At 39.1% G+C, this 20390-nt stretch overlaps 4 protein-coding genes across 4 annotated transcripts; 3 read left to right on the forward strand and 1 right to left on the reverse strand.

Moving 5' to 3' along the window:
- Window positions 1-112: 112 nt before the first annotated feature.
- Window positions 113-4356, reverse strand: LOC132183276 (Pentatricopeptide repeat (PPR) superfamily protein). Its single transcript, XM_059596677.2, has one exon. The coding sequence runs from the start codon at window positions 4314-4316 to the stop codon at window positions 507-509; it is 3810 nt and encodes a 1269-aa protein (XP_059452660.2). The 5' UTR covers window positions 4317-4356; the 3' UTR covers window positions 113-506.
- Window positions 4357-5775: 1419 nt separating this feature from the next.
- LOC132182810 (DUF1262 family protein (DUF1262)) lies at window positions 5776-7892 on the forward strand. The gene is made up of 2 exons (XM_059596159.2): window positions 5776-6188; window positions 6911-7892. Exons 1-2 carry the CDS (start codon window positions 5836-5838, stop codon window positions 7773-7775), a joined length of 1218 nt encoding a protein of 405 aa, XP_059452142.2. The 5' UTR covers window positions 5776-5835; the 3' UTR covers window positions 7776-7892.
- A 1410-nt stretch (window positions 7893-9302) lies between these two features.
- TSBTYPE2 (tryptophan synthase beta type 2) lies at window positions 9303-13026 on the forward strand. Its single transcript, XM_059593979.2, has 6 exons — window positions 9303-9466; window positions 10615-10942; window positions 11033-11249; window positions 11609-12146; window positions 12232-12330; window positions 12490-13026. The coding sequence occupies exons 1-6, from the start codon at window positions 9397-9399 to the stop codon at window positions 12744-12746; spliced, it is 1509 nt and encodes a 502-aa protein (XP_059449962.1). The 5' UTR covers window positions 9303-9396; the 3' UTR covers window positions 12747-13026.
- Window positions 13027-13835: 809 nt separating this feature from the next.
- LOC132182419 (sarcolemmal membrane-associated protein) lies at window positions 13836-20362 on the forward strand. The gene is made up of 5 exons (XM_059595658.2): window positions 13836-13950; window positions 16262-16841; window positions 17975-18120; window positions 18228-18325; window positions 19653-20362. Exons 2-5 carry the CDS (start codon window positions 16282-16284, stop codon window positions 20190-20192), a joined length of 1344 nt encoding a protein of 447 aa, XP_059451641.2. The 5' UTR covers window positions 13836-13950; window positions 16262-16281; the 3' UTR covers window positions 20193-20362.
- Window positions 20363-20390: the final 28 nt, after the last annotated feature.

Consider the following 20390-nt stretch of genomic DNA (forward strand, 5'->3'; position numbering starts at 1 on the left):
AAAATGGTGATATATAAAATTATTATTATGCAATATAGCAGTTGTAGTACATGCATTATTTTAGCAATATCACCAACAATAACGGAAACATATTGCAACAAATGCTAGAATCTGAATACTAAAAGAATTTCTTCATTGATTAAATGAAAGAGAAATTATTACAATAAAACTGTTCCATGCCAACTGACTGTACAAGGTTTGAAAACTATACTGCATTATATGAGTTCAGATTTTGGGGTCACATCAAAGCTGAACACCTAAGAACAAACTCATTCTATGACCTGATAACTGACCATTTTGGCCATACATGGAACGGGAAGCGGACATTGATGTTTAACATTTCTCAAAAAAGTGTAGGCTTTCAATCAGACTCAAACGGCCTCAGAAAAAGATAGTACTGACTGCAGTACAGGCAGAAGTCAATGTATGAGGTCTGTAAGGAGAACCAACTCACAGCATAAGAAATAAATGAACAAAACTCAAAAGCCAAGTTTGATGTTGCTGAATTACCCCAGTTTGGCTTTGGAACCCCTTTTCCCAGCAAATCCACTTGCAGAAAGTAGCCTTGACAGAAAGCCCTGGTTGCTGTCGTGATCATCCTTGTCATTGGAATTTCTTAAATTGCTTATGAGAGACCAGTGTGTCTCAAAGTCTGGCTCATAACCCCTTTGTTGCATCACTTGCAGGAGCTCCGATGCCTTCTTGAGATTGTTTTCCAAGCGATACCTATTAACTACAGTGCAGTGCATCTCCCTTGTTGGATTTTCACCAACCTGAAGCATAGAAATTAAAAAATTTTCAGCTTCTGCAGTTCGCCCGTTTTGGCAGAAGGCATGGACGAGCATGCCCGAAGTGTTAATGCTCGGTTTAAGGCCCCTATACGGCATCTCCGTATAAAAAATCATAGCTTCATCCAATCTATTCCAGGTACAGAAACCTTGAATTACTGAATCATAACTAGTAGAATTTGGAACATTTCCTTTCTTCAACATTATGTTCAGAAGACTAACTGCCTTGTTCAGTTTCCCGTAAGAACAAAAGCGCTTAATTAGATTATCGTAATTAATATTGTCAGGAATTAGACATTTCTCTACCATCCTGTCCAACAGATCTTCTGCTTCTTGAAGCTTACCATGAGAAAGAAGGCCCTCAACAATTGCGTTTTGAACGATTGAACCATGAACCCAGCCTCTTAATTCCATTTCTTGACTCAACTCTAAGGCTTTTCCAAGCTCCCCAACATTACACAGGCTGGATATTACTGTTCTCAAGCACCGATTACTTGGCCTAAGTTCATTAGAAATCATACTAGACAGATATTGCGCAGTACTTGATACATCTTTACACTGAAAAAACCCGTACACAAGAAAATTATAAGTGACTTCATTAGGTAGCAGTTCCTTCTCTTGCAATTCATCTAATATTTTCTTGACAAGTGAACTGTTTCTTGTTTTGAAAAGAGAGAATATCAGAATGTTGTAGATGATGAGGTCATGAGACTTGCTTTGTCCAAGCATTAGCTCCTTCAAATTCAAAGCATAAAGGACTCTACCCTCTGAAAACATCAAGCACACCAAATTCCGGTAACTTGAGATTGAGAGGCTTAAACCTTTTCTGATAAAAACTCCAAGTAGCTCCCCAACTCTCCGCAAGTTTTTCACTTGACAATGCCCTTGGACCAGCATGTTACAAATTTCTGCATCTACAACTAGCCCCTTCAACAACATATCCTGGAATAGAGTGGCTGCTTCTTGAATGTTTCCAGTCATACAAAACCCTTTTACTACCGCACTATGTAAGGAAAATGAATCTGAAGACTGCTCTCTTAAACCAATCTCTTTTAAGGCAACAGCTTCCTCATATCTGCCAGCCTTACACAGCTGAGGAATTAGTAAGACAGAAACATCCAAGCATGGGGCCACATTTTCGGCCAGCATATTGTCCAATATTGTAAAGACTGCTGAGAACTTTTTCTCATTACATAACCCTCTTACTACATGGCTATAAGCTATGCGATCCAAGATGCAACCACGACTTAGAAGTTCATCCAACAATGCATGTGCCACTCTTGCAAAACCGGTAACACAAAGCTTTTCAAGGAAAACAGAGAAAGTATCTAACCCTAAGTTAGAGTTATAAACCAACATACATTCAAGAAGCTGTAATGCTTCCTCGAGCATTTCTTGCTGGCAAAGACATTCTACAAGAGCTTTAAAATCCTCCAACTCTGGTAACCATTTGTTTCTTTGAGCAATTTCCCAGCAACCATGAAGGTCCTTCAATTTCCCTTTCTTACATAAACACATTATTAGAGTGGTGTAGGTCTCATTCTTGACAACTAAATGCTGTTGAAGCATCACATCCAATATTATTTTCCCGCTGTATGTCAGTCCTTTCTTGCTGTATGCTTGGACAAGCAAATTGAGAGTTTCTGGGTCTAGCTGATTAGCCAACTCAGGCATTTTCTCCAAAAGCTTAGTGACTGCCTTGATATGGGAACGGGACGAACAAAGCATTTCCACTAATATTGAGACGACAGACAAAGACAGTTTTTGTCCCCACTGATCCACTTCATTTACCAGTACCAATGCCATTCTAAAATTTCCATTGCCACATTGCTCCATTACAAGTGAGTTAAAATCAGGTATCATGGAATCTTCAAGAACTCTGGTGACCGTCTTCTCATACTCATCCAGGTCCGTATCTAAATAAAGACCATTCCCAAGATTATCAAAAAACTCCGTCTTAGAATATCCCACATCGTTGTCCCTTTTCAACCTCACAGCTAACGGATTGAGCCCCAAGACCATAAATGTTTTGGAAAATGGATCCTCCGATGAAGAGAGCTGAATAAATCCTTGGCTGGCCATCTCGCAAACTATCCTTTTCACTTCCTGAAATTGTCTAGCTTTACAAAATCCTGCTAATAGTACTTTAAAAGTTGATGTATCAGGTGGCATCCCCTGATCCACCATTTCATCAAGAATGTCCTGGGCGTGCTTCCACAGACCTTCCATAAACACCCCACTGATAAGAGCATTATAGGAAAACATATGGGGTTTCAGGCATTTAGACAACATTTCTGACAAATAAATGAAGGCATTTTTCAGTTTCCCTTCATGACAACTCCAACCAATTAAAATCCCAAAGGTTATTTCATCAGGATTGAAACCCAAATATTTCAATTCTCGCAAAAATGAGACTGCCCTTTTGGTGCCAAAATAGCAACATACACAATGTATAATCTTATTACCAGCAATAACAGTTGGGGTACACTTTGTGTCAGCAAAGAAACTCAGCAGATCCTCAAAGTCATTCTTCTCACAGTACCCACGAGCAATTTCATTAATAACTAAGCTGCTAGGCTTCAAACCAGAAACCAGAGCCTTCTTGACAAGATTTCTTCCTTCCTGAATCTTTCCATCTCTACAAAGTAGTCTAATGACATTCTCAAAACTAGACTTCTCGACATTACTAAAATTAATATTCATCTCAACCATATCCCAACAAACTCGAAACGCCAATAGAATTTTCTTCTTTTGAACCAAGAGATCAAGAAGAACACGACAGCATCTCATCGATGGCACTGCACCTCGCTTCTTCATTCGATCATACAGCGAAATGGCTCTTTCTAATTGACCATCACCAACATACCCTTCAATCAAATCACCGAAAATTTCATGACCATCCAATGAAATTCCTTGAATCTCAATTGTAGAGAGCAAGAATTCAGCTTCTTTAAGCATTCCCACCCGGACGAGCAACGAGGCCATGACCTCGCACGACAGAGGGAGATGCTTAAAACCCTTATCCTGTTCATTAGCCCACTTGAAAATCTCCCACAAAGACTCAACCTTCCTAGCTCCAATCCCAATTTTCCCACTCTCAAATTGGAAACCTAGTAATATTTCAAGCACATCTTCGGGTTTCAGCACCGAAACCCTCAAAAACTTACGCGCAGCATCAGGCACTATATTGGATATATCTAAAAGGAGGTCCTTGATAGAGGCATTAGCAGAGTCCTTGCCTTTCTTCTTATCCAAAAAATGGGAACATCTCAATATGACAGATTGTGCAAGGCCAGTGAAGTTTATAGAACATAAATCCAAGTGGGTAGTGTTATTTTTGTGTCTTGAAGATGATGGCGATGGTGGGTCAGTGAGAGAAGTGGTGGTGGTGGCGGCGGAGGAGAAGAGTGAGAGGTGGGAGAAGAAAGAAGGAACCTGTTTGACGTGGGGTCTCTGAGAGTGGAGGGCGGAGAGGAATTTGAGCATGTGATTGTGGAGAGCTGTGGTGGTGCAGACTCTTGGTCTCATCTATGTAGCCCTGCATAATTTCCGGCATAAGTGAAACTGAAACGCAATTGCGTCTCACACAAAAATAGGTGTATTAAGGCGATGGTTCTTACGGCGAACAACTGTGAGACCATTCCAATGCTTAACTAGGGTTAACCAAGTTACCAAAACCTATTTTATTCGGAACATGTTTAGAATTTTGTTTAATAAATAGAGTTTTTAAGATTTTTTTTTTTTTTTTTTTTTTGACGAGAGTGCATTTTGACTATTTTTTATTTTTTTAGACTCTTAAAGCGATTTTAATTTTTTTTACAAAATGTGTATTTTTTTCTTCAAATGAACTTTTGTATGTTAAACGCACTTTTAAGCTCTTTAAATGGTCACTCAATCGTTCTTGAGATAGCTCAATTAATTGTGGATCACGCTTAATGAAGCGGAGGTCACTAACTCGAATCTCTCATCTCCCTTTTCTGTATGGACATGTCAAAAAAAAAAAAAAGTCACCCAATCATACCCTTAATTTACCTATTAATCTTAAATAAATTAAAAAGTTTTTGGTTAACCCTATAGTTAAGCATTGGAATGGTCTCACAGATGTACATTTTGTTATAAAAAAAAAAAAAAAAAAAAAAAAAAATTAAAAAAAAAAAAAGAAGCCCAACTTACATGTAACCATGAGTTGCATCCTTTTTTGGGTTAGGAACAAGCCACGCTCTCTTTTGGAGGTGGTCACGAGCCATCTCTTTCCTTGGAGGGTGGGCGGCCACTCCGACTAGAGGGGTAGCTCATGCAACCCCAAGAGCCCAACAGATCATGGGTGGCTTGCAATCACCTAGTTAATTATTTTTATTATTCATTTAAAAAATAAACAAAAGTTAGATTTAAAAGTAACATAAAACTCTTCAATAAACTAAAATTTGAGGTTTAAAATGCAAAATTGAGGGTTCTGAAACCTTTTTTCCTTCTTTTATTGTCAATAATGCAAAAGGTAGATAAGAATCAAGGGTGGCAGCCAATTGCGCCAAGTTTCTTCAGCCATTTGCGTGAAGTTTCTAGCCTGAATCAAGTTGAAAAGCTGGTATATGGTACGAGAAAAAGTGGACAATAAAGTAAAGCATTAGTGTTTATCTTAGTTGCTTTTATTTCCCTTTAACTAAATTAATTGAAATTGCGTCTCCCAATCGGCCAAAGTATGTTTGGAATTGTGGTTGAGAAATAAAACTTCAAAGTGAAAAAGTGTAAGCTTTATTTTTAAGTTTTTGTCAAAAGTGTGCTTGAACTATTTTTATATTTTTTTAACCTTTATCAGCGTTTTCAATTTTTTTACTAAACGAGTACTTTTTTCTTTGAACGGACTTCTTGAGTGTTTAAACGCACTTTTAAACCCCTCAAACGCACACAGAAACATACCCAAAATCTAAGGAGAAAAACCCATTCATCATGAAATAATAGCGTTTACAATATCATTATCTAAAGCCTAAAGGCACTCCACTTTCAATTCTTAATTCACAAGGAATCAACCTGATAAACCCCCTCCCCCATGCTTCTTCTTCCATTGAGAGAGAGAGAGAAAAAGATGTATGTGACAAGGCCACTTTCGATGTACAGGAAATCTCCGAGCACCCTTTCAATGGAGCCACCTGATGCTCCATATTCAGGTTATCTTGTAATTACTGATGAAGAGGCAGAAGCAGAAGATTCATTTTGTTGGGGTAGATGCAAGCGTAAGAATGTTAAGAAGCTGCCATTCCCTCAAGATAAGATCCTCACCATTCTTCATTCAACCGAGTATGGAGAAACAACAGCCACCAAGGTTTGGTTTCTCCCAGTTCTTGATAAGCCTCTGTCTTCCAACCGCTACTATGTCATCAGGGCTAAAGGCAAGTACAAAGGGTACGTATGCTCTCTACTCCTTCACACTTATATACACTAGTCTTTTAACCCTCAAAATGAAAAATCCGAACCCCAACGGGTTGGCTTCAAGCCTTCAACTGCTTCACGTCTAAGGTTTGATCTTCTAGAGTACAAACAATTCTTTAGATCACGCCGGCCTGTTGGCAAAAGTTTGAACTTTACCCATTTCGTGTATAGGGATGCTTCGCACAGTATCTTGCTGATTTAGTCGGGGTGAAGCCCTGGATACCATGTCATAAAAAAAAAAAATTTTAAAAAAGGCCTTCAACTTTAAACTTAAATTTCAAGTTTAGCTTTAGCTATGCTGTTGGACTAGTAACTCATATTAGACAAGAGTAGTTGGCCAAGTAGACGGAGCACAATACGGGGTATTTTGCAAATTTTTAAAATACGTTCGTATAATTAGGGTTTTTCTCTCTCTCTATATATATATATATATATGATGTAACTTTGAATCATTAATAGCAAAATACAGTCACTCTCTATGGACGTAAGCACATTGTCAAACTACGTTAAATCTGTATCTCGCGACTCTCTCTTAAACTCTTTTTTCGATTCAATATTATTCATTATTATTGTGCACTGTAACAACATATGCAGTATTACTAGCATATATTATGTAAATTGGTAATAACCCTCAACATTTTAGGCTAAGTCCCTTGTAGGTTTTATTTTCGACATTGAAATTGTCAATCTTGCAGGAAAGCATGCAAATGTTCAAGAGAGGAGGATGTCATGGCATGTTGCTTCAGTGACATGTTGATGGAGAAAAAACCAAAATCTTTTGATCTCAAAGACCTTTACCAACAATTCAAGATTCATAGCCATCAAAGCGGTGGCTTCTTTGCCAAGTCTATAGCACCTGATGGCATCCCTCCAAAGCCTCTAAGAAGAAAGGGATGGAAAGTTCGCAGCTCAAGTAGTTTACGTCGATTAGGTGAAGCTCTAGGCCTTGACACCTCACTCCGAGCACTTCTCCCGGATTTCAATTTTCCTATTTTTAGAAAACGTTCAGCTTCTGTTGTTGTGGGGAAATGGTTCTGTCCATTTATATTTGTGAGAGAGAAAGCAGGGCTAAAGCACCAAATGAAGAAGTCAACGTTTTATTCCATGACTCTTGAGCAGAAGTGGGAAGAAATTTACTCCTGCAGGAATGTTGACAGCGAAGACAATGCTGTCATTGTGGATGTTGATGTGCAAAGAGAAGTCACTTTAGTTGCTGGCAAGGAAGCCAGGAAGGATGACAGAAATGGTGATAATGGGTTCATTTGGTTTAGAGTGGATAACCCAATTGGCAGGGGAGGAGTGCTGGGAGTGGGATTAAGTTCAGCAATTGTGGAGAATATTAGATGGGTGGAAGAAGCAGGAGGGTGGGTTAATGGGGCAGAAAGAGAAGTTAAGGTGGAGAGGGTAGAACAAATTTCAGGTGAGACTGAGTGGGAAAGATTTGGTTGTTATGTGCTGGTGGAGAGTTTTGTTTTGAGGAGAATGGATGGAAGTCTGGTGATGAAATGGGATTTTAGGCACACTAATAGGATTCAATGCAAATGGGAATGCGATTTGTGAAAAACTTCCTCACATATATTGTACAAAAACTTGTAAACCTTTGTAACAATGGAATCCTAATGATTGTAAAACTTCTAAGATGATTTTAGTCCTTCTTATATCATTGCTCTTTAATTTGATCAAGAAAGTTGAAAGAAACATTCATCAATTATGAAGTAAAGAATACTATTGAAAATCTTCCAAATCCAGATCAAAATATCCTACACTTCTTAATATAACACATTCCTTCAAATTCTGCTGGAAAACAATTTTCTACAGTCTACACCAAAATTTGCACATTTAGTCTGTGGCTGTGTTTTATTTGGCGGGGTGATCTGTATATGGACCATAATCTAAAACTCAGCCCATATCGCTTGTTTTGGGCTAGGCGGTGGGGCCTCCTTTCATAAAGGTCGCATGGGCTAATTTAATGTGAAACTGTCAGTCGTTGACCGACTTCCTCCGCCGCTAGCTTGTAAATGCCTCCCGTCTTCAGTGCCAAATGCCACTGCCTGGAAAGAGAATAACTTCAGTTCGGTTGTGGCAAAAAACCCCCATTTTCTGCCCACCAATGTAAATGTGACACCTCAGCATGGAACAAGTTAAGAAAATAAAACCAAAACACCAGATTATTTCTTCATCCCCTCCACACCTCAGACGCACAGCACCCTTCACAACCATCACCGCCGCCTGGTCCCACCGGTGCTGCCCATCTCAAATTGCGCCGCCGCCACGCAGTCCCGACCATCACTGCTCAGATCTACCGAGAAGAGAGAGAGATGGAGAGAGACTGAGAGAGAGGGAGAGAAAACCCACACAAAGCCGAGAAGGGCGGCACTGGGGTGGTCGGGGAGCCACCCCGTGGCCTGGGGTGGCCTGCGCGGCCAACCCGTGGCCTGGGGAGCCACCCCGGGCGGGTATCTCTCGCCCTCTCTCTGTCTCTCTCCGGTTGCTCTGACCATGGGGTGGCCCGCGCCACCCCAAAATGCTGTTGGGGGTGGCCGGCGTGCCACCCCAGCAAGATTTGGTGTGGCGCGGGCCACCCCAACAGGATCTGAGTTGGCGCGGGCCACCCCAGCAGATTTGGGGTGGCTCGTGGCCACCCCCGCCACCACAGGGTGGCGGCTCGCGGGCCACCCCAGGGCCTGCGAGCCACCCAGCGGTGGCTGGGTTGGCCGCGAGGCACTCCAGACAAATCTGGGGTGGCCTCGCGCCACCCCCAGCAGTGGCTGGGGTGGCCGCGAGGCACCCCAGACAAATCTGGGGTGGCTCCCGCTGCCACCCATGGCTACTGGGGGTGGCCGGTGAGCCACCCCTCTTGGGTGGTTGCTTCTCCTGACTTGGGACTTCAATTTTTATTTTATTTTTTATTTTTAAAGATTAATAATATTTTAAATTAATAATCAGATGTAGTTGTGTTTATTTTGTAAACTTAAGTTTGATAGGATTGGGTTAGGTGGCAACTTCTTATTGGTGGCAAAAACCTCCTCCTTTTTGCCACGACCGAACAGCAGCTCCTCTCGCCTGGAAAAGCTTTCATTGTATTATATATTTGTATGAGCTATATACAAAAACCCAAACTCATCCTATAATTTTCCCACTCCACCAGAACAACAACAACAACAACAAGAAGCTAGGAAAAATGGCCACTCACTCAATTGTCCTTGGAAACCCAGTTCCTAAGTCACCTGCATCAAGCGTCCACCCAAGGGGTAAGTCTCCCCTACTTCAATTATTTATTTATTTATTTTTTTTTTCATTTTTTCTTTCTTTTTGTTTCAGTTTTGGTTTGGGTTTTAGCTGCTTTTATATGTGATCTGGTACAAGCCCAGTTGCACCAAGTTCAGTTTTGCTGATTGCTGTGTGTTATATATAGTTGTGAAGAACATTTGATTTCAACTGGAAATTTTGGTCAGCTCAGATCGGTTTTATGCACTTTGTAGTTCTGACTCATGGCGGCTTAATATTTGAACTTGTTAACTATTGAACTGCTCCGCTAGTTAGCTAGCTTTGTTACTGAAGATTGATGCACTAATGTTAACTTTCTTGCGCCATGCGTGGGATCGCCTAGATGTGTGTTTAGTGTTTATGTATCTACTTTTCTTCTTTTTTCTTTTTGTGGTAATATTAGAAAGAAATGTGTACTAAACAATGCAGAAGGGAATCTGAAAATATGGTTTTGCAAATACGTGGAACTCTTGTACAGATGGATTAGTAGATGGTTTATTTTTAATTGGATGGTCGGAGCTCATCAGTAGTTGCTGCAAGATTCGAAAGAAAGAGAAACAATTTTTGTCAAGGCATCATTCTTACAGTAGTTGCTTTTAACTAGGGAGCAGCCATAAGTGCAATACAAGTTGTACAAAATTCAAAGCATTTGGCATCAAAACTTCAGAGTTTAGTAGGTTTCTCCAACTAATGCTTGCACAAAACCTCACTACTTGGAGGGACGCAATTGACTAGATTGAAATCATATTTAGCGAATTAACTTCTTAAAATTACCTGAGTATGTAACTTATCCCATTACTTTACTGGACAAGTTCATCTTCTACCATTTTCAGGGGCTTCCTGATCATAATACCACAAAGACTAATATGTGTGCTTACTATTTTGAGTTGTAGGAAAAAAAACCCATTTCCAATATCAATTGAATTCCACAAAAACCTGAAATAACTCAGTGTGAAAACATTTTGACACTATATTCCTACTAGTCATTGAGGCTCTCAATTTGTTGACTTTAAATAGATACCCATCAAAATGGTAACCTGCTTAGCCTTGAGTTGTTGGTTGTGCACTGGTTATTGGTAGATGTTTTCATATTGATTTCTGTAATATCTTTCATCTACTTTTGTCCCTTCAGTTGAGAAGCAATGGCTTGGATATTTTGCACTGAAGACAAAGCCAATGCATCTGAAGCTTTCAAGTGGCTATAGAGCAAGAGCAGCTCTGGGTGCTGATCCAAAAGCAGTTGAAATTCCCCGTCAGTGGTACAATCTGATCGCAGATCTTCAAGTGAAACCCCCTCCTCCATTGCATCCTAAGACGTTGGAACCAGTCAAGCCTGAAGATTTGGCTCCCCTGTTTCCTGATGAGTTGATTAAGCAGGAGATGAGCAATGAAAAGTTCATAGACATCCCAGATGAAGTCCTTGATGTTTACAGGCTGTGGCGCCCAACCCCTCTGATCAGGTTGGTTTTGCTATTACATAATGCTTTTCTTGGAAAATTTCTCCATCTGCCATGGTAAGAAGCATCTTATATTTTTCAGTTGAATTTTAGAGCCAAGAGGTTGGAGAAGCTTCTCGATACGCCTGCCAGAATTTACTACAAGTATGAAGGCGTCAGCCCTGCCGGATCACACAAACCCAACACTGCAGTCCCGCAAGTCTGGTATAATGCTCAGCAAGGCATCAAGAATGTTGTGACGGAAACTGGAGCTGGTCAATGGGGAAGTTCATTGGCCTTTGCTTGCAGCTTATTTGGGCTTGGTTGTGAGGTAAGGAACACTTTAATTCATAATGTTGATCCATAGCCATGAATTGAAGAATGCTATTTTCAGATTGGGTTTATTGATCTGATTGGCTTCCTCAACCAGGATAACCTGTTCATATGCATATGACATAGCTATGGAATTTAAGAGGGTGAATATGTTGGATCTTTAATTAATATACTTTTCATCTGATGTGCAAAAGATATGGCTAAACCTAAATCTTAATATACTTTTGTGCTCCTAAATAAGAGCGGAAGTCTGGTCCAAATGGAACCAGTCAAACATGGTACTGTTGAAATATCAATCGACTCTATAATTTTTTCTAGAGATAAAGCAGATGGCAATTCTTTCAATTTGTTATGTAGGTGTGGCAAGTACGTGCTTCTTATGATCAGAAACCATATCGTAGACTGATGATGCAAACCTGGGGTGCAAAAGTACACCCATCTCCGTCTAACATTACTGAGGCAGGCAGGAAAATTCTAAATATGGATCCATCAAGCCCTGGAAGTCTAGGAATAGCTATTTCAGAAGCTGTGGAGGTTGCAGCTATGAATGCCGATACCAAGTATTGTCTGGGGAGTGTTCTCAATCATGTTTTGCTCCACCAGACTGTTATTGGTGAGGAGTGTCTAAAACAAATGGAGGCTATAGGTGAAACCCCAGATGTTATCATAGGGTGTACTGGTGGTGGGTCCAATTTTGCAGGGCTTAGTTTTCCATTCATCCGTGAGAAGCTCAATGGGAAAATCAACCCTATTATAAGAGCAGTTGAACCTACAGCATGTCCCTCATTGACCAAAGGTGTGTATGCATATGATTATGGTGATACAGCAGGGATGACTCCGTTGATGAAGATGCATACGCTTGGGCATGACTTCATTCCAGACCCAATTCATGCTGGTAATATATTGTTGGTATCAGGAACACAGATTTGTTGACATTTTCTTGTTCTTGAATCTTGAACAGTGTGCTTTTCATTCTACAGGGGGATTGCGATACCACGGTATGGCACCGCTAATCTCGCATGTATATGAATTGGGTTTCATGGAAGCTCTTTCAATACCCCAGAGAGAGTGCTTTCAAGGTATATCTTCATCTTCTTTTTCTGGACTGAAACTAATAGTTGCCATCTTATGCACCATAGAAATGAGACCAACTTGTGGAACATTTGTTATGTGCGTGGAATGTGTAAGCACTGGAGTAAGAGAAGACAGGCTAAGATTGTTCCTTTCCTTTGTTGCAGGTGCCATACAATTTGCCAGGTCTGAAGGGTTGATACCTGCCCCAGAGCCAACTCATGCCATAGCTGCTACCATTAGGGAAGCTCTTCGTTGTAGAGAGACTGGGGAATCAAAGGTTATACTCACAGCAATGTGTGGACATGGCCATTTTGACCTGCCAGCTTATGAGAAGTATTTGCAGGGAAATATGGTTGACCTCTCATTTTCAGAGGAGAAAATACAAGCATCACTGGCCAATATTCCTCATGTGGCGGCCTGAGTGTCTAATGATGATCATAGGTCTCAGAATTTTGGATGATCTGAGAAATAACTTGAAATGTTAGTTGTTCTCCAAATTTATCTGGGATAAAAGAGTCATGGATGTCAAGAAAACCGAAAAGTTGGACAACAATTTGGGGTCAGTTCAATGTTTTGGAGGAGATGAATAAATCCATCATAGAGATAATCCAGAGCTATAATTCATGTAATATGCCAGTATTTGGCAGTTCATGGTTAAGATTGTCATAAGCTTATATAATAAATTTGTTTAGATGATCACAGCATTGTTCTTTTTGTATGATAGAAAAGGACAGCAAGTCTCCAATATTGTGGTTTTTTTTCTTTTTCTAATTGAATAAGGAAAAAGATTACAGTGAAAAAAAATTTTCACTCCTAATCCGAAAGGAATAAGGAGTAGACGATCCTAAAAACGAAAATAGGGTGGGCTCCTCAACAATAGACCCAATCTTGTGATAAAAAAAAACTCTTAACATAATGATCTTTTGATGATGACATTGAGCGTATGTTCAAGTTGGATTTATTCAGAGTTATCATATTATCTTCACCATATGATCTAATCTTTAAGCATATAGGCATGAGTATCTTGAAAACACTTTCTTGTTTTCAAAACAAAAAGTCACACTTTTTCAAAATTTATTAACAAATAATTTTAAACATAAAACAATTTTCAAATATACACTCTACTTAAAAAAAAAAAGTTCACATTTATATCACATTAAAATATTTTTTAATAAAATTAAAAAATATTTTTAGATTCAATTATCAGAAGTAAAGAAGATTGTCATACGTATTATATTGTTAAGTTAACTTAATTATACTAATGTAGTATTATTATAAAGTTATATATCCATAAAATATCATTTAATTTTAGTTTCATCAGCTATGAATGACAAACTATCACACTAAAAAAAAAAAAAAAAAAAAATCACATTAATCTTCTCACTTGATTGATTGATTCATAAAATCAGGTATTTTTGTGCCTCACAAACCTTAACTTTTTTTTTTTTTTTTTTTTGCGGGTTCAAAACGACGCCGTTGATCATCTTTCCCTGGTCACACAGTATCCCGACGCTTTCTCGTATCTAGAGGGCTTTCTCATTTCTGCGTTAGAAGCAGGCTCCGAAGGTCTCTCTCTCCCTCTCTCTCTCCGTCTCTCGACGATTTCCGGTACGGACTCGGCTCAGGTAAGTTAAAACGACGTCGCGTACAATCTCTCTACCTTGCTCTGAAATACCCTGTATTTAGCTTCAGCTTTGAAAATCAAACATTCCTTTACTTGTAGTTCGTCATCGTGTGGCAGTTTCCATGTGATATAATAATTTATATTTCATTTACTTGGGATTATTGTTGCATTTTGTTCTTATTAATCTGATTTTCGTGCACAGTCTTTGTCAAAATGTCTCTCGCTATAGTCTCCAAAATACATAAATCTCCACAAAACCTAAAATTAATCGGTAAACCTATTACCGACCATAGCTATCGGATTGTAGGCAATGTGATCGTAATAGAGCTTACAAATTGATTGAATTCCGGTTCCAAATAGAGCTGTGCAACTGGGTTGAATTTTGGTTTGGTTTAGAAAGTTCTGGCCTAAGTGTGTTTCAGGGTCGTTGCAGTGTCAATCTTTGAGCTCTGATGTTTTCGTGTCAACTTCGTACAGTCGTTTGATTGCCTATATGCTTGTTGCCAACACTATATAACCAGTTCTCACGGAATCTTTTACATGGTTATTGTAATAAAGATATTGTATTGATGTCTGATGCATGTTACAGCTCCAGTGGAAATATTAATTATGAGGATGCATAGAGATAGTACTATTAAAGGGAGAGTTCGTTTTGATGATTTGAGCTGAATGTGTTTTTTCTGCCAACCAAAGTTTGAGCTCGTAATGAGCACTCTCTCTCTCTCTCTCTCTCTCTCTCTCTCGTTGGTGTGTGAAGGTGCATTTTGACTTTTCTCTCTAGTATGTTTTGTTTCTTGGCACCAGCACTCTTTCACTTTTCTTTTTCGGTCTTATACAGTGGGTTTTACAAGTTGTTTCTACGTTGAAATAACAGTTTTCGAGCTTTCGGTAGAAGAGGGGACCTTAGTCTTATGTTTCATTGACTATGTTTCATTGAAAGGAGCAAAGGGTCTACTGAGTGGTGTTTTTGGGCAAGATTAGGTTGTTGGCCATTGTGGAGGCGATGGTTAAAGGGGAGAATTTGAAAGAGTTCGTAAGGTCATCGAGGGTTGGTAGTAAAGCTTATATCGCATAGAAGTACTCAGACAATCATGGGCACTACTTGGCGTTGGCGGAATATGGTGGTGGTGGCAGAGAGGCTTTATCGTCATTCCAAAGGGTCAAATCTCTTTATCATGTGCTTAGCCCCCACATGATTTTCTTTCCCTCGGAATTGCGTTTGAAGAAACAAGGCCCCTCCAAGAGAGGCTTTCTTTGTGTGGACAACAATGTTAGGGAAGAATTTGACTTTTGATAACCTTAGGAAGAGGCATGTGGACCGGTGTTGCATGTGCAGGAAGAGTGGGGAATCCATTGGCCATCTTTTGCTCCACAACAAAGTAGCTAAAGATTTGTGGGTATTGGTTTTGAGTCTTTTCGAGATAGAGTGGGTCATACCTCAATGAATGGTGGAATTGTTGGCTAGTTGGAGAGGCCAGTTTGGTAGCCACCGTTGTGTAGGTGTTTGGAGGATGGTTCCTCTATTTTTGATGTGGTGCATTCAGAGAGAACCAATGTTAGAAATTTTGAAGATTGTGAGAGAACGGTGATAAAGTTAAAAGCGATGGTGTTCAAAACTCTTAATAGGTGGATGGTTGCTCTCAAAGGTTCTCATTTTTCTAATTTTCTAGAATTTCTAGATTTGTGTTCTTCCTCTTTTCCCTACTTGGGTGTCTCTCGTGTATACTCTATGTGTACTTGGTTGTGCTCCATTTGCGCTTTCTAATAAGATTGAATTACTTATAAAAGAATAAAATTTTTGCCATGTGGTCTAGAAATTTGTGCAGATAATCTAATTTTCTTATGTCTTGCATAGTTATTTATTTATTTTTTTTTATAAGTAATAAGCCAGTCTCATTAATTATATGTCTTGCTTAGTTATTCTCATTGAGGTCAAAACTTGACTGCATTGTGCTTACTACTCTTCCTTTTTTTTGTCCCCCATATTTGACCCACTTTTTCCCACCATTTTAAAGCCCAATTTGGATATCCAAACACCCATAATTTAAATTATCTGGATCTTATTGTAGCAGTTGCATTGTGATTGAATTCTTTTATATTCTGCCATTCTGGTGTGCTTTGAGTAATGTCTATCTTCGTTTTTTGACATCTTGGTTTCAAAATAAATTGTCTTTTTTCAAAATAGTTGCATTGCTATTCAGTAACTACTCACTTCACTTGGCATGAAATCATCTTTTGAATAAATGCTTTGCAAGTTACATTATGATAGCTCAGTTCTTCTATAGTGTTATTAATTATATTTCTTTGTGCAGGTTAGAATTATAAACTCAAAATGGGAAGCAAAGGCCGAATACCACCTCCTCATCTAAGGCGCCCTCTTCCAGGACCTGGAATAGTTCATCCAGAGTCATATGGTCCAGGAATACATCCTCCCCCACATTCCTTTCCTCCTTTTGATATGTTACCTCACCCCGAAGTTATGGAACAGAAATTTGCTGCACAACATGTGGAGATGCAGAGACTTGTAACGGAGAACCAAAGGCTTGCTGCCACCCACGGGACCTTGAGACAAGAACTTGCTGCTGCACAGCATGAGCTGCAGATATTGCATGCTCAAGTAGGAGCTGTAAAGTCTGAGAGAGAACAACAGATGAGGAGCCTTATGGACAAGATTGCCAAGATGGAAGCTGAACTGCAAGCAGCAGAGCCTGTTAAGTTAGAGTTGCAGCAGGCACGAGCAGATGCCCAGAGCCTGGTTGTAGCAAGGCAGGACCTTATTTCTAAACATCAACAATTGTCTCAGGATCTTCAGAGGGCCCACTCAGATGTTCAGCAGATACCTCCTCTCATTTCAGAACTTGAGAGTCTCAGACAAGAATATCAACACTGCAGGTGCGTATCTGTTCTTTATGGCTGTCTTTTAGAAACAAGGTTGACTTCAATTGACTGGTTGAAGGCTAGCAACCAAAGTTGTTTCCAGTAAAGTGGGGTCATGTAAGGGGAGTTCTGGATACAGTCCTACCCTTCAGCATTTCTGCCTAAATTTGAGACTTCTACCATTGCACCACATGATAGAAAGATGAATAATTCTAGTGTATAGGATTGTAGGTTCAACTAAATGTTTATATTTTATCTTTTGAAAATTTGCCCTTTGTAAGCATTTTCAAAAGCAGACTATACCGGTGTCTATTAGGTAAAGTTGTCACACTAATAGTTGCATGCTTTTTATATTGAATCAAAAGAGAGTAGAAATAGGGATGTGTATTACTGTATTCATTTGTTTTGTTGCAACAGTGGAATAGAAATTAGAATTAATAGATTTTATCTTCTAGTTATCATATGTAATTGTTATATTTTACATGGTGTGGCATACAATAACACATTATGATTATAGTATATATATATATATATATATATATATATATATATATATATATATAAAAAAAAAAATGATTATAGTATACCAAAATAAACAACTTTTTATTATAATGTCTTATTTTTATTTTGTTTTATATTTTTTATATTAATTTATAAATTAAAAATTTATTTTATCAATAAAAGCTATTCTTTGATACAAGGAAAAGCTATTCCCATCTCTCAAAAATGGATGCCTACTCGCCAAATCATAGGAAGAGCCATTCCCTTTGTAATGGTTATTTTGCAGGAATAAGTGCAACCAAAATGATCTAATAATTGTTGCGCAGGAATAGTTATTCAATTCCAGGTTCTATTCTAGGTACCAAAAGCATTCTAAGTTTCAAAACCATGTTACTCTGTAGTGTAGAAAGTTCCCTGCAGAAATACTATTGTCAGTCATTATTTCTTGGACCCTTTTTTTTTTTTTGGCCGGCACATTACATTCTGGACTTGCCTCACTCTATAAATGTTCAACCGCAAAACTTCCTTTGTTGGATTTGTTTTGGAAATGCAAATATGGAGTTGAGATTTTGCAAAAAAACATTTATCTGCTGATGTTTCGGCTCCATATGGAAATAATATGAGCTTCAATTCTTTGGGTAATGCAGGGCAACTTATGACTATGAAAAAAAATTGTACAATGACCACCTTGAGTCGCTTCAGGTGATGGAGAAAAACTATATTACCATGGCCAGGGAACTGGAGAAGCTTCGAGCAGAGTTATCGAATAGTGCTAATGTTGATAGAAGAGCTGGTATTTCTTCAACTATACCTTTTCATCTAGAGCTCTTTGTTCTCTTTAAGTTCTATTTTATTTCTTGGATGGCTATCTTTTTTTTCTCAATTAAACTATAAATGCAGGGGGTCCTTATGGTGGTACACCTGGAAAAAATGAAAATGAGGCTTCTGGGAATCCTGCTGGGCAAAGTGCTTATGAAGATGGCTATAGTATTCCCCAGGTGTGTGATCCTCCACATGTTTGGTTTTGCTATGTTATCTTTTTTTGTTTGGTTAATTACAGTTAACCCCCTCAAGTACCAATCATTTACACTTTGTTCCCCCAACGACCACCCCCTCTTCTTTTCTTTTTTCTTTTAATTGAATTTTTAGTTTTAAATTTTGTTTAACGTCAGGGCATTTTTGTGATTTCTCATAAAAATGAGCGCATGCATGTCACGTTTGCTTTTTTCTGTTAGACTTAATGACCTTGGCTAACGGAAGGGTTTTTTTTTCTCCAATGATTGGTAGTTGAAGGGTGTTGAGTGTAAAATTGGTAGTTCGTAGAGGTAACCTGTAAATGAGTGGTAGTTGAGGGGGATTAAATGTAATTAACTATTTTAAAAAAAAATTATAATATCATAGTACTATGTTTTATACTCATCATATTTCATTTCAAGAGGAAAGGAGAACTATTTTCAAATTTCACTCACTTAAAGCATGTAGCCAAATTATTAGCCTTTTCCATCTCCTGTATTCCTTAACATAGTGAATGCAGATGATATCCCATTTAGGTGACAATTTACCTGCCTGTGAAAGATACTGTCACGAATTGACAGATGAACTTGGATTGTCCCAACTTGACATGAATGCAAGATGTTGGACATTCAGAAACTCTGGAAACTAAAATTTTGACATAGGGACATGGCTGTTGGCTCAAGTTTGTGTGTTTCTTAAATGTATACATTTGAGTGTGTGTTGTGTGTATTGTTGACGGGCTTATGCAGGTAGTTGACTGAGACAAAAATCTTCATGACTATAGAATATATGACATGCATCCTTGAAATCAATTAGCCATATGATAGTATTTACTCTTAGAAGTAATATATATATATATATATATATATATATATATATATATATATATATGTCGTTCAGTTTTAGCACTTTAGAGGCAGATAAGGTGAGGAATAATAAGGTCATAATCTTTCGAGTGTTTCTGATTGATGCCAAACCTTCTTCAGATGTGTTCCTTCTTGACGAGTGATTGATATGCTTGTATTTGATAGGGAAGTGTCAGATGTCATATGAAGGTTATATACTTTTAGCAGCAAATTTGTTATTTTTAAGGTTCAAAATTGGGGGATTTGCATTCTGTCTGACAGACTAGGGAAGTTGAGAACTGATGTTACTCTGTTGTGTATTATAGGGAAGTGTCAGATGTCATATGAAGGTTATATACTTTTAGCAGCAAATTTGTTATTTTTAAGGTTCAAAATTGGGGGATTTGCATTCTTTCTGACAGACTAGGGAAGTTGAGAACTGATGTTACTCTGTTGCGAATTATAGGGACGTGGCCCTCTCCCTGCTGCCAGTGGTGGTGGTGCTGCTGCTAGTGCTGCGGCAGCTGCTGCTGCTGCTGCTGCAGGCACTCCTGCTTATGTTGGAGCTCAATCTGGGTCTGCTCCTGCAAGGGCCGGTTATGATGCACCAAGAGTACCTGGTTATGATGCATCTGGAGGGCCTGCTTATGATGCACAAAGGGGACCTAGTTACGATGCACAGAGGGGACCTGGTTATGATATGCAGAGAGGATCCAATTACGATGCACAAAGAGGAGCCAACTATGATGCACAGAGAGGAACTAACTATGACGCACAGAGGGCAGCCATTTATGATGCACAGAGATCCGGTTACGATCCGCAGAGAGGACCTGGTTATGATGCATCCAGGATTGCTAGTTATGATGCACAATCCAGAGGTGTTGCCGGACCTCATGGACATGCGGCACCCGCCAACAATGCGCCTTATGGGTCTGCAACACCGCCTTCCCGTGGTGCACCTGCATACGAGGCACCATCTCGTGGTGGAAACCCTGCTAGGAGATGAGTGCAAGGCATTGCCCTACTATTGGTGGCATTATTTTTGATATTGTATCTGATTTTCAGTATATTCGATAGACACCTCACAGTTCTATCATCAATCTTCGAAATCTTTGCTTTTTTATTTCCCCCTATTCGCCTTCTTAAAGATTCCCAATACTTGGGTGTTGTGCTTCTTGCTGTGGGAAGAGCTTATTTGGATCAG

The sequence above is a fragment of the Corylus avellana genome, chromosome 5 (assembly GCF_965113065.1).
Source record: "Corylus avellana chromosome 5, dhCorAvel1.hap1.2, whole genome shotgun sequence".
Lineage (NCBI taxonomy): Eukaryota > Viridiplantae > Streptophyta > Magnoliopsida > Fagales > Betulaceae > Corylus > Corylus avellana.